This window comes from Procambarus clarkii, chromosome 53, assembly GCF_040958095.1.
Source record: "Procambarus clarkii isolate CNS0578487 chromosome 53, FALCON_Pclarkii_2.0, whole genome shotgun sequence".
In the NCBI taxonomy this organism is placed as follows: Eukaryota; Metazoa; Arthropoda; class Malacostraca; order Decapoda; family Cambaridae; genus Procambarus; species Procambarus clarkii.
Window position 1 is genome coordinate 10,790,536 of NC_091202.1, and position 13,192 is coordinate 10,803,727.

Sequence of the window (13,192 nt, forward strand, 5' to 3'; positions counted from 1 at the left end):
TTAATAAATGCCATGTTATGGAATGTGGAATAGGAGAACATAGACCTCACACAACCTATATATTATGTGAGAAATCTTTAAAGAAGTCTGATAAAGAAAGAGATCTAGGGGTGGTTCTAGATAGAAAACTATCACCTGAGGACCACATAAAGAATATTGTGCAAGGAGCCTATGCCACGCTTTCTAACTTCAGAATTGCTTTTAAATACATGGATGGCGATATACTAAAGAAATTGTTCACGACTTTTGTTAGGCCAAAGCTAGAATATGCAGCAGTTGTGTGGTGCCCATATCTTAAGAAGCACATCAACAAACTGGAAAAGGTGCAAAGACACGCTACTAAGTGGCTCCCAGAACTAAAGGGCAAGAGCTACGAGGAGAGGTTAGAGGCATTAAATATGCCAAAACTAGAAGACAGAAGAAAAAGAGGTGATATGATCACTACATACAAAATAGTAACAGGAATTGATAAAATCGATAGGGAAGATTTCCTGAGACCTGGAACTTTAAGAACAAGAGGTCACAGATATAAACTAGCTAAACACAGATGCCAAAGAAATATAAGAAAATTCACTTTCCCAAACAGAGTGGTAGACGGTTGGAACAAGTTAGGGGAGAAGGTGGTGGAGGCCAAGACCGTCAGTAGAATCAAAGCGTTATATGACAAAGAGTGCTGGGAAGACGGGACACCACGAGCGTAGCTCTCAGCCTGTAACTACACTTAGGTAATTACAGGGTCAGGAGGATTAGGGCACCAGAGGTGCCCTAACATGCAAGGGGGTTACCAGGGCCTGAAGGTTACAATCCAAACAGGGCACCCAGACACAGGGACACTATTCCAGTACACGTAAAAGTGCTACATAAATTAATTCAGCCTAGCTAAGGAGACTGGGAAAACTTACCTTGGCACACTGAAGTGCAGCATGTGTACAACCAATGCACCCCATCAACCAAGATACTCCAACCTAGGAACGAGAGAAGCCCAAAACTCGTGACTTACCCGAGGTAAGGGCCACCACATGTGAGGAGGGCCTCTAGAGAACGTCACCCAAATACTCCAGGGAAGATTGCCCTGGCAGCACAATGGCAGCACCAGGGAAGAAAACCCTGAGCAAATGCAGCTCCAAGCACTCAAACTCCTGACCCATGTAACAAAAAAAGGTAAAGACCGGCCATAAGTGCAAAACACCAGAAAAAATCACACAGGGGCCAAACCAAAAGAGGGCACCTGACACACACACACACACACACACACATACAGGCAAAGGTAACAGAAGGCTGAATACAATGTACCATCTGGGAGGTGATATTATGCAAGAGTCAAATAGAGAGAAAGATCTGGGGGTTGATATCACACCGAACCTGTCCCCAGATGCCCACATCAAAAGGATATCATCAGCAGCATATGCTAGACTGGCAAACATAAGAACTGCCTTTAGAAACTTGTGTAAGGAATCATTCAGGACCCTGTATACCACTTATGTCACACCAATCCTGGAATATGCAGCTCCAGCCTGGAGTCCATACCTAGTTAACCCTTTAACTGCGCAACGCGCCTGCAGGCAGAGGCTTCGGGTGCGCAACGTGCCTCCGGGTGTTTTTATTTTTCATGTTCCATTCAAAACTCCCGCGACTACATGGGGTTCACATCAGCTTCCTCAGGGCTCTTGTAAACAGACGCCATCTTAAAAAAAAATCATGGTCTACATTGCCGGGTGTCAGAGCCTCAGGAGTGAGTGAGCAACCATGGCTGGCGCTCGCAGCATGAGCGCACAGCACTGCTGTTCAGCGCGTGACCACAGCATTGCCTAATATTGTCAAAATATATATATAATCTGTTTTATTTAGCCATGATAGTATTATAGAAGAGCCCGAGTGTGATAATGACTGGGTACAATGTTCAAATATCAGTGATTCAATGCTGTTCACGATGTTCACAGCACTAGCCACAGCACCACAGCATTATTTCGTCCATCTAGGAATCTTCAAACGACTTTTTAGGTTCCTTTTCAAAATAAGCTTGTGGTCAATTATTCATTTACAGGTATTAGTGACCAGGATTGTGGTTATAATGAGTATTGTGTGTAGGAAGGAGGAATTTTGGTGAGGTTACCTTGAGGTTACCTTACCTTGAGGTGCTTCCGGGGCTTAGTGTCCCCGCGGCCCGGTCGTCGACCAGACCTCCTGGTTGCTGGACTGATCAACCAGGCTGTTAGACGTGGCTGCTCGCAGCCTGACGTATGAGTCACAGCCTGGTTGATCAGGTGAGGGAGGGAGGAAGGGAGAGAATTAAGGTAGCCTCACTGTGTCGCAGTAACTCTTGCTTTGTTCACCGTACTAGCTTCGTGGTTCGCTATGGGGAACACACATGTACATGGGTATATACAGTGTGTGTGAATAGTGTAATAACAGCACCAGGAGTATGTTGTGAGGAGCTATTTTGGTGAGGGAGGTGACGTCGTAAATCGTGGCATCGTCTGCTGTGTGATTTGTCATGCAGTGTATGGTGGCCACTGTACTGTTTGGACACAATACCGGCTTACTTGCATAGTTCTGGTAAATAAAACATGGTATATATAACATGTGTAAATCGTGTAATAAATACAATAACAGTATGGTGGGAGGAGGAATGTTGGCGAGTAAGATGTTGGAGTGAGGGAGGGCTGGCTGAGTGTGGCTGCTCACACTCGCGATGTTCTGAATCTGTTGATGGTGAATGTATATAGTGTGTGACAGTGTCTAGTATGTAAATAGATTGTATATATACATAAATTAGCAAGATACATGGTAAATATGTGCAACATATGTGTACACAAGAGTTATGCACGTAACACAGTGTCCTCAGACAGTACGGATGTTTTACTGCCATAATGTAGTGTACGTGTTCATTATACATAGGATTAGCACGTAAAAACAAATAAAATGTATTTGGAACTATTCGCAAAAAATGAACAAAAATATATTCGCGGCAACTCGCTCGCCCCGGGCACCCCACCGGCCCCGGGAGCTTACTGCATGGGCGAACGGGGAATGATGACGTCACGCGCCAACTTACGGACCCCATAGCAGCCCAAGTAAGTACAAGTTCAAAATTTTTTTGACATACCCATACTGGGGGAAGGGTTTTTGATGACACTTTAGAAAACAAAAGAATTTTTTCAACAGAATTTATTTCCTGCGCACTGGTGGGGGGGGGGGGTGTCACATTTATAGGCCGCGCAGTTAAAGGGTTATCTTGAGGTTATCTTGAGATGATTTCGGGACTTTTTAGTGTCCCTGCGGCCCGGTCCTCGACCAGGCCTCCACCCCCAGGAAGCAGCCCGTGACAGCTGACTAACACCCAGGTACCTATTTTACTGCTAGGTAACAGGGGCATAGGGTGAAAGAAACTCTGCCCAATGTTTCTCGCCGGCGCCTGGGATCGAACCCAGGACCACAGGATCACAAGTCCAGCGTGCTGTCCGCTCGGCCGACCGGCTCCCTACACACAAAACACAACGCAAGGGTTAAACAACACAACACAAGGGTTAAACACAAGACATAGTTAGAGAAGATTCAGCGGTATGCCACCAGGCTCATCCCGGAACTGAGAGGAATGAGCTACGAGGAAAGGCTAAAGGAGCTGAACGTCACATCCCTGGAAAACAGAGGAGAAAGGGGAGACATGATAACCACCTACAAAATTCTCAGGGGAATTGACTGGGTGGACAAAGACAAACTCTTCAGCACGGGTGGGACACGAACAAGGGGACACAGGTGGAAACTTAGTACCCATATGAGCCACAGAGACGTTATAACAAATTTTTTCAGTGTCAGAGTAGTTAATAAATGGAAAGCACTAGGAAGTGATGTGGTGGAGGCTGACTCCATACACAGTTTCAAATGTAGATATGATAGAGCCCAGTAGGTTCAGGAATCTGTACAGCAGTTGATTGACAGTTGAGAGGCGGGACCAGAGAGACAAAGCTCAACCCCTGCAAGCACAATTAGGTGAGTACACACACACACACACACCAACCCGTTCTCGCAAATTTAACACTTTCGCGCTTTAGATTAGAGATTACTCGCCACCGTTTTTTCTTACGATTCCGCATAACAGACTACTTTTGTAGTCCATCGAAAAAATATTTCTATAAATTCCATTTTCTAACCGAAATGGATGGGGATACTCTCAGATTTTTCTCCATGAAATAGTTTTCATGGAGTTTCATTCATGGAGTTTTCATGGAAATAGAAATCATGTTATAGTTTGGAAGGACAAGCGCCCCGTCTCTGTCATCACCAATATCCACAATGCCGACACTACTCAAGCACAGCGCAGGAAACGCGTTCGTAAACGTGACAGGAGAACTGGAGTAGAAATTGTGAAAATGAACAAACCAAAGGCCATAGTGGATTACAATAAGTTCATGAAAGGTGTTGATCATTTTGATCAAATGGTCAAATATTATGAGTTTGCAAGAAAAACCCACAAATGGACCAAGAAGATCACTTTCTATTTTCTGCAAATGGCCATGCACAATGCATACGCATTGTATAACCACTACTCAACAGATACAAAAAAACTAACACTATTTGAGTTTCACGCAGTAGGAATAAAAGCCTTATTAGCGTGGAACAGCGAGGAATGGGCAACAACAACAAGCATACCACATGTTCCCGACATAGATGCCAGCGCAGCAGCTCCTGCTGACGCGGCAGTCTCAACACCCGGCCCATCTGGTGCGAGGCGTCCTCTGTTCACCTCAACACCTCAAGCCCACTCATCAACCACAAATTCTGAAATGGACATTGAGGACATAGAACCACTTGATGTTTCTGATTTCATAGAAGATTCTACTACAAGTTTGGTGGTTCCTGTAGAAGACAATATTCCTCCAGTGCATCCAAGAAATACAAGAATTATAGATTCAGAACAACGTCTCAACTACAAGTTGACGCATGAACTCGTGCACTTGGCTAAAAAAAGAAGATGCCGTGTTTGTTTCAAGTCTGGCAAAAGGAGGGACGTGATATATGGATGTAAAACTTGTGATGTGGCACTGTGCGCTGCGCCTTGCTACACAAGGTACCACCGAAGAAAGACATTTTGGGTGGAGAAAAAATAACCACCGGCAACAGCTTCACTCCACCTAAGAAACATCAGATGAGCAACTTCAGGATCAGAAGCCTGAAGATGGTGGAGTGAAGAAAAAATGCTCAACTGTTGATCTTCAATCAACATAGACAGGGTAAGTACACCTATTTGGAATTTTTTATCATCTATAAGAAGTTATATTATATACGTTTTGTAGAGGATTTATTTGCGAATTTTTTGGTACCAGAATGAATATTATATCACATAAACTTCTATGAGTAAAAAAAAAAAACACAAAGTATGTTTGGGGGTGTGGCGGGTGTGGCTCTGGGTGTGGCGGGCGTGTGGCAGTGGGTTCCCTTTAGCCATTGATATATCCAACACGTGGGAAATATTTGTATGTGTTATGTATATGTCTGTGTAGGGAATTTTACTGCGATCACTGTCATACAAATTATAAAATGTTTCAACAAGTATAAACATGACAAACATCAAACGAACGAAAACAATGCGTTCGTTTCTGCTGCGAACACATACTGAGCGACGTGGTTCTATATTTGGCGCTTCTCTTACACATGCTTTGTACAATTGTTATACATTTCATCTTATAGAAAATTTTATTGCGAACACATTGGTATAAAAAAGAAATACGTACATAGAAAAGTAGGGTCAGGAAACGTATAAATGTATAAACTTTCCAAGCATGATTTCCCCCGTGTTTTCGCCAGTGCGCTCGCGGCTAACTACTCTCCACTTCACACACTCTTGCGGGTGGGCAATTACCTATATTAAACATTCATATGCATATGTCCGTGTAGAGAATTTTATTGCGATTCCAATGATACCAAAATTAGCGATGTAGGACAACGGTAGGCTTCGCAACCATTAAGAGAGTGGAAACATTTTGTTGCCGTTTGGCGCTCTCGGCGAGTGATCTGCATAGTTTTTTATTTGGTGTTGATACTCCTTATGCTTCGGCGGCATTTTATAGGTATGCTCTTATAGACAATTTCATTGCGAACACAGTGATACCAAATTTAAATACGTGCGCCTTCAATTATTGTCAGGACAGTCAAAAGAGTGTAAACTTTTTCGGTCTTACCGCGTAGGCGCGCGAAGTGCCGAAAGCATCTGGGGTATTGTTTTTTTTTGAGCGCCGAGAGCTGCGAAAGTGTTAATAAGTCAATATTGACTTATTAAATATGTGCATAGGTGACATACTTAACATAATAGATACCCTTAAAAAAATTCATGGAAAACACCGACCTTACCTAACCTACTTAGTATGTTAAGATAAGCATCTTATTGCTTCGTAATTACAATTATTACCTAACCTATAATAGGTATAGGTTAAGTAATAATTGTAATTACGAAGCAATAAGATGCTTATCTTAAGAAACTAACAAGGTTAGGTAAAGTTGGTGTTTTCTATGAATCTTTTTAAGGGTATCTATTATGTTTAGTATATCACCTATGCACGTAGTTAATAAGTCAATATTGACTTTACGAATTTGCGAGAACGGGTTGCACACACACACACACACACACACACACACACACACACCCACGTGTGATACAATAAGAATTCCAGAGAACAACATAGAGCACATAGAGGTGTCTAGAGACGAAGTGGAAAAATGCTCAAGGAGCTAAATAAGAACAAAGCAGTTGGTCCAGATGGAGTTTCACCATGGGTTCTGAGAGAATGTGCACCTGAGCTCAGCATTCCACTTCAAGTGATTTTTCAGGCATCCCTGTTTACAGGAGTTGTAGCTGATGTGTGGAAAAAGGCTAACATAGTTCCAATCTACAAAAGTGGAAGCAGGGAAGACCACTTTAATTATAGACCGATATCATTGACAAGTGTAATAGTCAAAATATTGGAAAAAATAATTAAAATTAAATGGGTAGAATGCCTGGAGAGAAATGATATAATATCAGACAGACAGTATGGTCTTCGATCTGGAAGATCCTGTGTATCGAATTTACTCAGTTTCTATGATCGAGCCACAGAGATTTTACAGAAAAGAGATGGTTGGGTTGACTACATCTATCTGGACCTAAAAAAGGCTTTCGACAGAGTTCCACATAAGAGGTTGTTCTGGAAACTGGAAAATATTGGAGGGGTGACAGGTAAGCTTCTAACATGGATGAAAAACTTCCTGAATGACAGAAAAATGAGGGCAGTAATCAGAGGCAATGTATCGGACTGGAGATATGCACAAGTGGGGTACCACAGGGTTCAGTTCTTGCACCAGTGATGTTTATTGTCTACATAAATGATCTACCAGTTGGTATACAAAATTATATGAACATGTTTGCTGATGAAGCTAAGATAATAGGAAGGATATGAAACTTAGATGCTTGTCATGCTCTTCAAGATGACCTGGACAAAATAAGTATATGGAGCACCACTTGGCAAATGGAATTTAACTTTAATAAATGTCATATTATGGAATGTGGAATAGGAGACCATAGACCCCATGCAACCTATATATTATGTGAGAAATCTTTAAAGAATTCTGATAAAGAGAGAGATCTAGGGGTTCTATCTTGAGATGATTTGATTCTGATGGGATGGTTCTAGATAGAAAACTATTACCTGAGGACCACATAAAGAACGTTGTGCAAGGAGCCTAAGCCACGCTTTCTAACTTCAGAATTGCTTTTAAATACATGGATGGCGATACACTAAAGAAATTGTTCACGACTTTTGTTATGCCAAAGCTAGAATATGCAGTGGTTGTGTGGTGCCCATATCTTAAGACCCACTTCAACAAACTGAAAAAGGTGCAAAGACACGCTACTAAGTGGCTCCCAGAACTGAAGGGCAAGAGCTACGAGGAGAGGTTAGAGGTATTAAATATGCCAAAACTAGAAGGCAGAAGAAAAAGAGGTGATATGATCACTACATACAAAATAGTAACAGTAATTGATAAAATCGATAGGGAAGATTTCCTGAGAACTGGAACTTTAAGAACAAGAGGTCACAGATTTAAACTAGCTAAACACAGATGCCGAAGAAATATAAGATAAGAAAATTCACTTTCGCAAACAGAGTGGTAGACGGTTGGAACAAGTTAGGCGAGAAAAGGTGGTGGAGTCCAAGACCGTCAGTAGTTTCAAAGCATTATATGACAATGAGTGCTGGGAAGACGGGACACCACGAGCGTAGCTCTCATCCTGTAACTACACTTAGGTAATTACACACATTGGCGTTGAAGGATATAATCAAGCTCCAAGTCCCATATATTGTCACATTAACAGAGAGGAAACTTGAAGAAAATATTTTAAATGAAGTTGTATTCCCAAGGGGCTACTCAGTTTGGAGACATGACAGGAAAACTAGGAACGGCCTATTGACATAGCTCGAGTGCATGGGGGGGGGGGGAAGAGTTGTGTAAAACCCTGGTTTGTGCCTCGGAGAGGCTTCAGGATCCAGTAAGTTCAGTAGAACTTCGATTTCAACTCTTTTTGACCATGTCGTAGCTCAGTCAATTAAGGCAGTGTCTGGGATGCTCTCAGACACAGGTTCGAATCCTCGTCACGGCCCTAGTGGATTTGTTCATAATGACTTCCTTGCATTTCAGATTTATTTTCCCATTATTTTTACAAGTTGAAGTGTAACTAACATATCGTGACATTCAAGAATTTTTTAAGACAAGAATATGTTATCAAATATACCATCTAACAGATATAAATGAAAAATCTGTCAATGTAATTAGTTTGAAATGCTTACCTGAATAACTTCATGCAAATCAGCAACCGTATTTAATGCAGTAGAAAGTGGAGGAGACACAGGGTCAGACATGGGTAAGGACGTGAGGGCCCAGTGGATTGCTCCTGCTACTGTTACGGAGCCACGACATGCAGAGTATTCAGAGATACTGAGAGAACGCTCTGCTCCATACAACATGTTACCTAAAGATGAAATAAAAGATAATGTAATGAACAGGTACAATAAAATAAAAATAACAATTTACTTCCACTTTTCCACCTCAAACATCATACTTAAACTGGTCTCCCTGCCAGTACAAATCTAGACTCTTATCAAGAACCTGGCAATTACAGACCCATTTCATTAACATAATGCATTAGTAAAACTGCAGAATGGATGGTCTTAACTAGGCTCCAGTGAAAGACTGCAAACCTGCATAAGTACATATTTGGCTTCACTAGAGGAGTAGGTACTGCAAAGCAACATTACTAAGAACAGTTAACTCGGGTCTAGTGTTACGGACCCGTCACCATCGTCGGAGTGTGGCCTGGCAATTCCAGCGCCATCTAGGGGTCCGCACTAGAATTGGACGCTACGTAGACAACGCCATCTATTGGTGGTGGCGTGATACCTGCAAATGGCTCCAGTTTCCTGCCTTGGACAGTCAGAGAGGTCGTTGCAAGTGACTTCTGGTGAGGTGTCGGATCAAGACCAGCGCCACCTAGGTTGTGTAACAGAGCACAATGTGAACTCCCCAGTGGGTTAGTGTTACTTCCTGGTTTCACCAGTATCGTCCAGGTAATTGATGACGTGTTTGTGTCCACAGAGGTGACGTCTGGGGGCAGTGGTACTGAAGACGGCAGTTCATCTTGGGCAGTCCACGATCTCCCAATATGGTCCTGGAAAATGACCAAGTAAACCGCCGCCGTTCTGAAGCAGTGTGGTAGCTGCTGGTTAACCCTTAAACTGCACAACGCGCCTGCAGGCCCACGTCTGGTTTGCGCAAAGCGCCTCCGGGTAATTTTTATTTTTCACGTTCCATTCAAAACTGGCGCGCGGTGACGCGGGTATGGTATGGGTGGGTGGGGGCCCCAGTGATCGTCCGCCATCTTAAAAAAAAATCCCAGCATGCCCCGTGGCCGTGGGGAGCCTAAGTTTCACAGCAGCAACCATGTCTGACGCATCCTCTACGAGCTCCCCCTCCACGGTGACCCGCGGTCATGGAAAACGACTCTCTGAGGAGGAAATACGCGATATTTTGTATGATGGATGCTATGGATGATGACCTAGATTATGATCCAGAGAAAGACCTTACTTAGAGATCTGATACGAGTGAGGGAGAGACGGAATTGGAAGATCAGTCTCCGTGGTGTAATGGTAAGACACTCGCCTGGTGTTCCGCGGGCGTTATGTCATGGGTTCGTATCCTGGCCGGGGAGGATTTACTGGGCGCAATTCCATAACTGTAGCCTCTGTTTAACGCAACAGTAAAATGTGTACTTGGATGAAAAAACGATTCTTCGCGGCAGGGGATCGTATTCCAGGGACCTGCCCGAAACGCTACGCGTAATAGTGGCTGTAAAAGAATGTAACAACTCTTGTATATATCTAAAAAAAAAAAAAAAAAAAAAAAAAATTTGGCGAGCGTGTACAGTACACGCGCCTCACCGGGCCTGCCTCGCCGCCCTGGGTCAACACTGTTATCATCACCACCATCATATATGTCCCCAGATGCTAGTAGTTTATTCAGTGACAGTACATGTGACGAATCTTTCTCGGGTTTCAGTGACATTGGCTCCGATACGAGTAGTGTGGACGACTCGAGTATGAGCAGCGGTGGTGTTACCATGCGTGGTTTTGCTGCCTCAGCAACACGCCGCAGCAGGCGGCGTGTCTCACAGCATGTAGACAACATCGACAGTGGCCCCCTTAACATCATTTATTCGTGGTAGGCCTACAGTACGTAAATCTGCCTCAGAGACTAGACGACGTAGCCGTGTTCTTGGTGCTCGTGGTGGTGTTGGCCGTGGAGTTGGCGCCAACACCAAACCCCCTGGTGTACTTGTGTGGGAGGATTGTGCCACATTTGTCCCTCAAATACCAACATTTGATGATAGCGATGTTGGTGTTACACCATTATTCCCATATACCGGTGATGATATGGCAGACATGGAATATTTCCTGGCATATTTTGACAATGTATTCAAGACACATCTTGTGACTGAGACAAACAGGTTCGCTCATAGCCTTATAGACGACGGCATTTTACCTGCCTCACGCGATGGAAGGACACGACAATCGACGAAATGTACATGTTTCTGGCACTCGCCATGATGATGAAGCACTCTGAGAAAGCTGTCATCCAGGATTATTGGAGCAAAGACAGCCTTGTTCCATCGCCCGTGTGTTCAACCGGTACATGTCGCGTGATAGGTATCTCTTGATTCTCAGGTGCCTGCATTTCGAGAATAATGCAAATGAGGGACAGACACGACAGACTGTGGAAAGTACGGAAGATGTTCAGTGACATGAGAGGGAAGTTCAGGGATTATTTTGTACCTGCACAGAATGTGGTTATTGACGAGTCACTTGTACTGTTCAAGGGGCGACTGGCATTCAAGCAGTACATCCCATCAAAGCGACACCGATTTGGACTGAAGTTTTTTGTGCTGTGCGACTGTGAGACTGGTATCGTCTTGGACATGATATTATATTCTGGTACAGACGTCAACATACCAGCTCAAGATGAACACGGGTTCTCTGGCAGTGTTGTAAAAACCCTGATGGAAGCCGTTTCTGAACAAGGGGCATATACTGTTCACCGATAACTATTACACTGTCATTATTCTCTAGGTGTTCAACCCATTTGGTTTTAACTATTGTTTCTAGTGTTTTGAATACTATGCATGTTAATGATAAGGGTATATAATTTAGAGGATCTTCTTGGCTACCATTTTTACAGACTGGTAATATGTTTGCCTTTTTCCACATATCTGCTAAGACTCCGGTGCATAATGATGTCTGAAAAAAAAGAAAATATTCTAAATACTACCCCAGTTTATCAACTACAATTATTTCAAGAAAATGGTTAACAATATATATAGTACTTAACCAAAAAGAACTTACTTCTCCTCCTGTTAGTGTTTGAACGAGTGAGAAAAGATGAGGATGCATTCAAAGAACAATTCAAAGAAGAGTTTAATGCTTGGAGAGAAGGGCACTCCAATAACCTGTTAATAAAACCAGGAGCAAAGGTCACATCTTCACTACGTTCCCACTGCAGGCTGGCTTCAAATATTTCATCATATTCTTCACCCTACAATATAAACATTTTGTATGTAAACAGAGGTACACTAGTCATGCTAAGTTGACTACAAACATAACATAAAAGCTATTTTGAGTCAAAGGATATGCCCTTTCTCCTGCCACAATAAACAAGTTCACATCACAATGGCAGTGATATATCAATGAAAATAATTTTGAGTCAATGGAGTAACTTGAAGCTCGCATTTTGGTGATTCTCAGACGCCTGCCTTAACCGACTCGGCCATGGTGGAACAAAAGTCGACCAACTCAGAACTACAGAGTTCTCTGGGAGGTTTTGTACCTGCTTTAACCCTTAAACCGCACAACACATACATATACGATGGGAAGTAACTGTCCCGAAATCGCGCATTACATACATACACGATTGAGGGTCTAGCACATGATTATAAATGCCTTGCGAGGGATAAGGGCAGCCACGGCTTATAGTAAACAGACGCCACCTAGAAAAAAAATCGTGGGTAACATATCCGGGTGTGAGAGCCTCAGTTCTGAGTGAGCCACCAAGGCTGGCGCATGCACTCACAGCATTGCTGTTCAGTTTGTGACCACAGCATCGCCTAAAACTGTCAAAATATATATGTACATGCTATTATTTAGTGACGAAAGTATTACAGAAGACCCTTGACTGTGATAAAAATTACCAGGATTCTGATAATAGCAGGATTGTGATGATAATTAGCACTGTGGTGGGAAGGGAGATAGAGTTGTCTGCTGACTGTGTGGCCACCTTTTACTGTCTGGACTCACTATACCAGCTTAGTGGTTCGCTACGTTGAACACAAATGTAAATACTTATATATAACGTGTGTGTGTATATAGTGTAATAACAGCAAAAGGAGAATACTGGGAGGAGCCATTTTGGCAAGGGAGGTAGCACCGTCTTCATGACTTGTCATGCAGTGTATGGTGGCCACTATGCTGTTTGGGCACCATATCAACTTAGTTGTACAGTTATGGTGAATAAAACATGTAGATACTTATATATATAATGTGTGCATATAGTGTAAAACAACCACAAGGAGTATGGTTGGAGTAGGAATGTTAGTGTGTTTGGCCTTGTACACGTGAGG

General features: G+C 43.0%; 1 protein-coding gene across 1 annotated transcript in view; it reads right to left on the bottom strand.

The window, feature by feature from the left end:
* The window catches only part of LOC123767096 (kinesin-like protein KIF14), a 474,367-nt gene that overhangs the window by 139,004 nt on the left and 322,171 nt on the right, over positions 1-13,192 (bottom strand). The window contains 2 exon segments of the mRNA XM_045756600.2: positions 8,817-8,998; positions 11,922-12,111. Coding sequence (XP_045612556.2) covers positions 8,817-8,998; positions 11,922-12,111 — 372 coding nt within the window.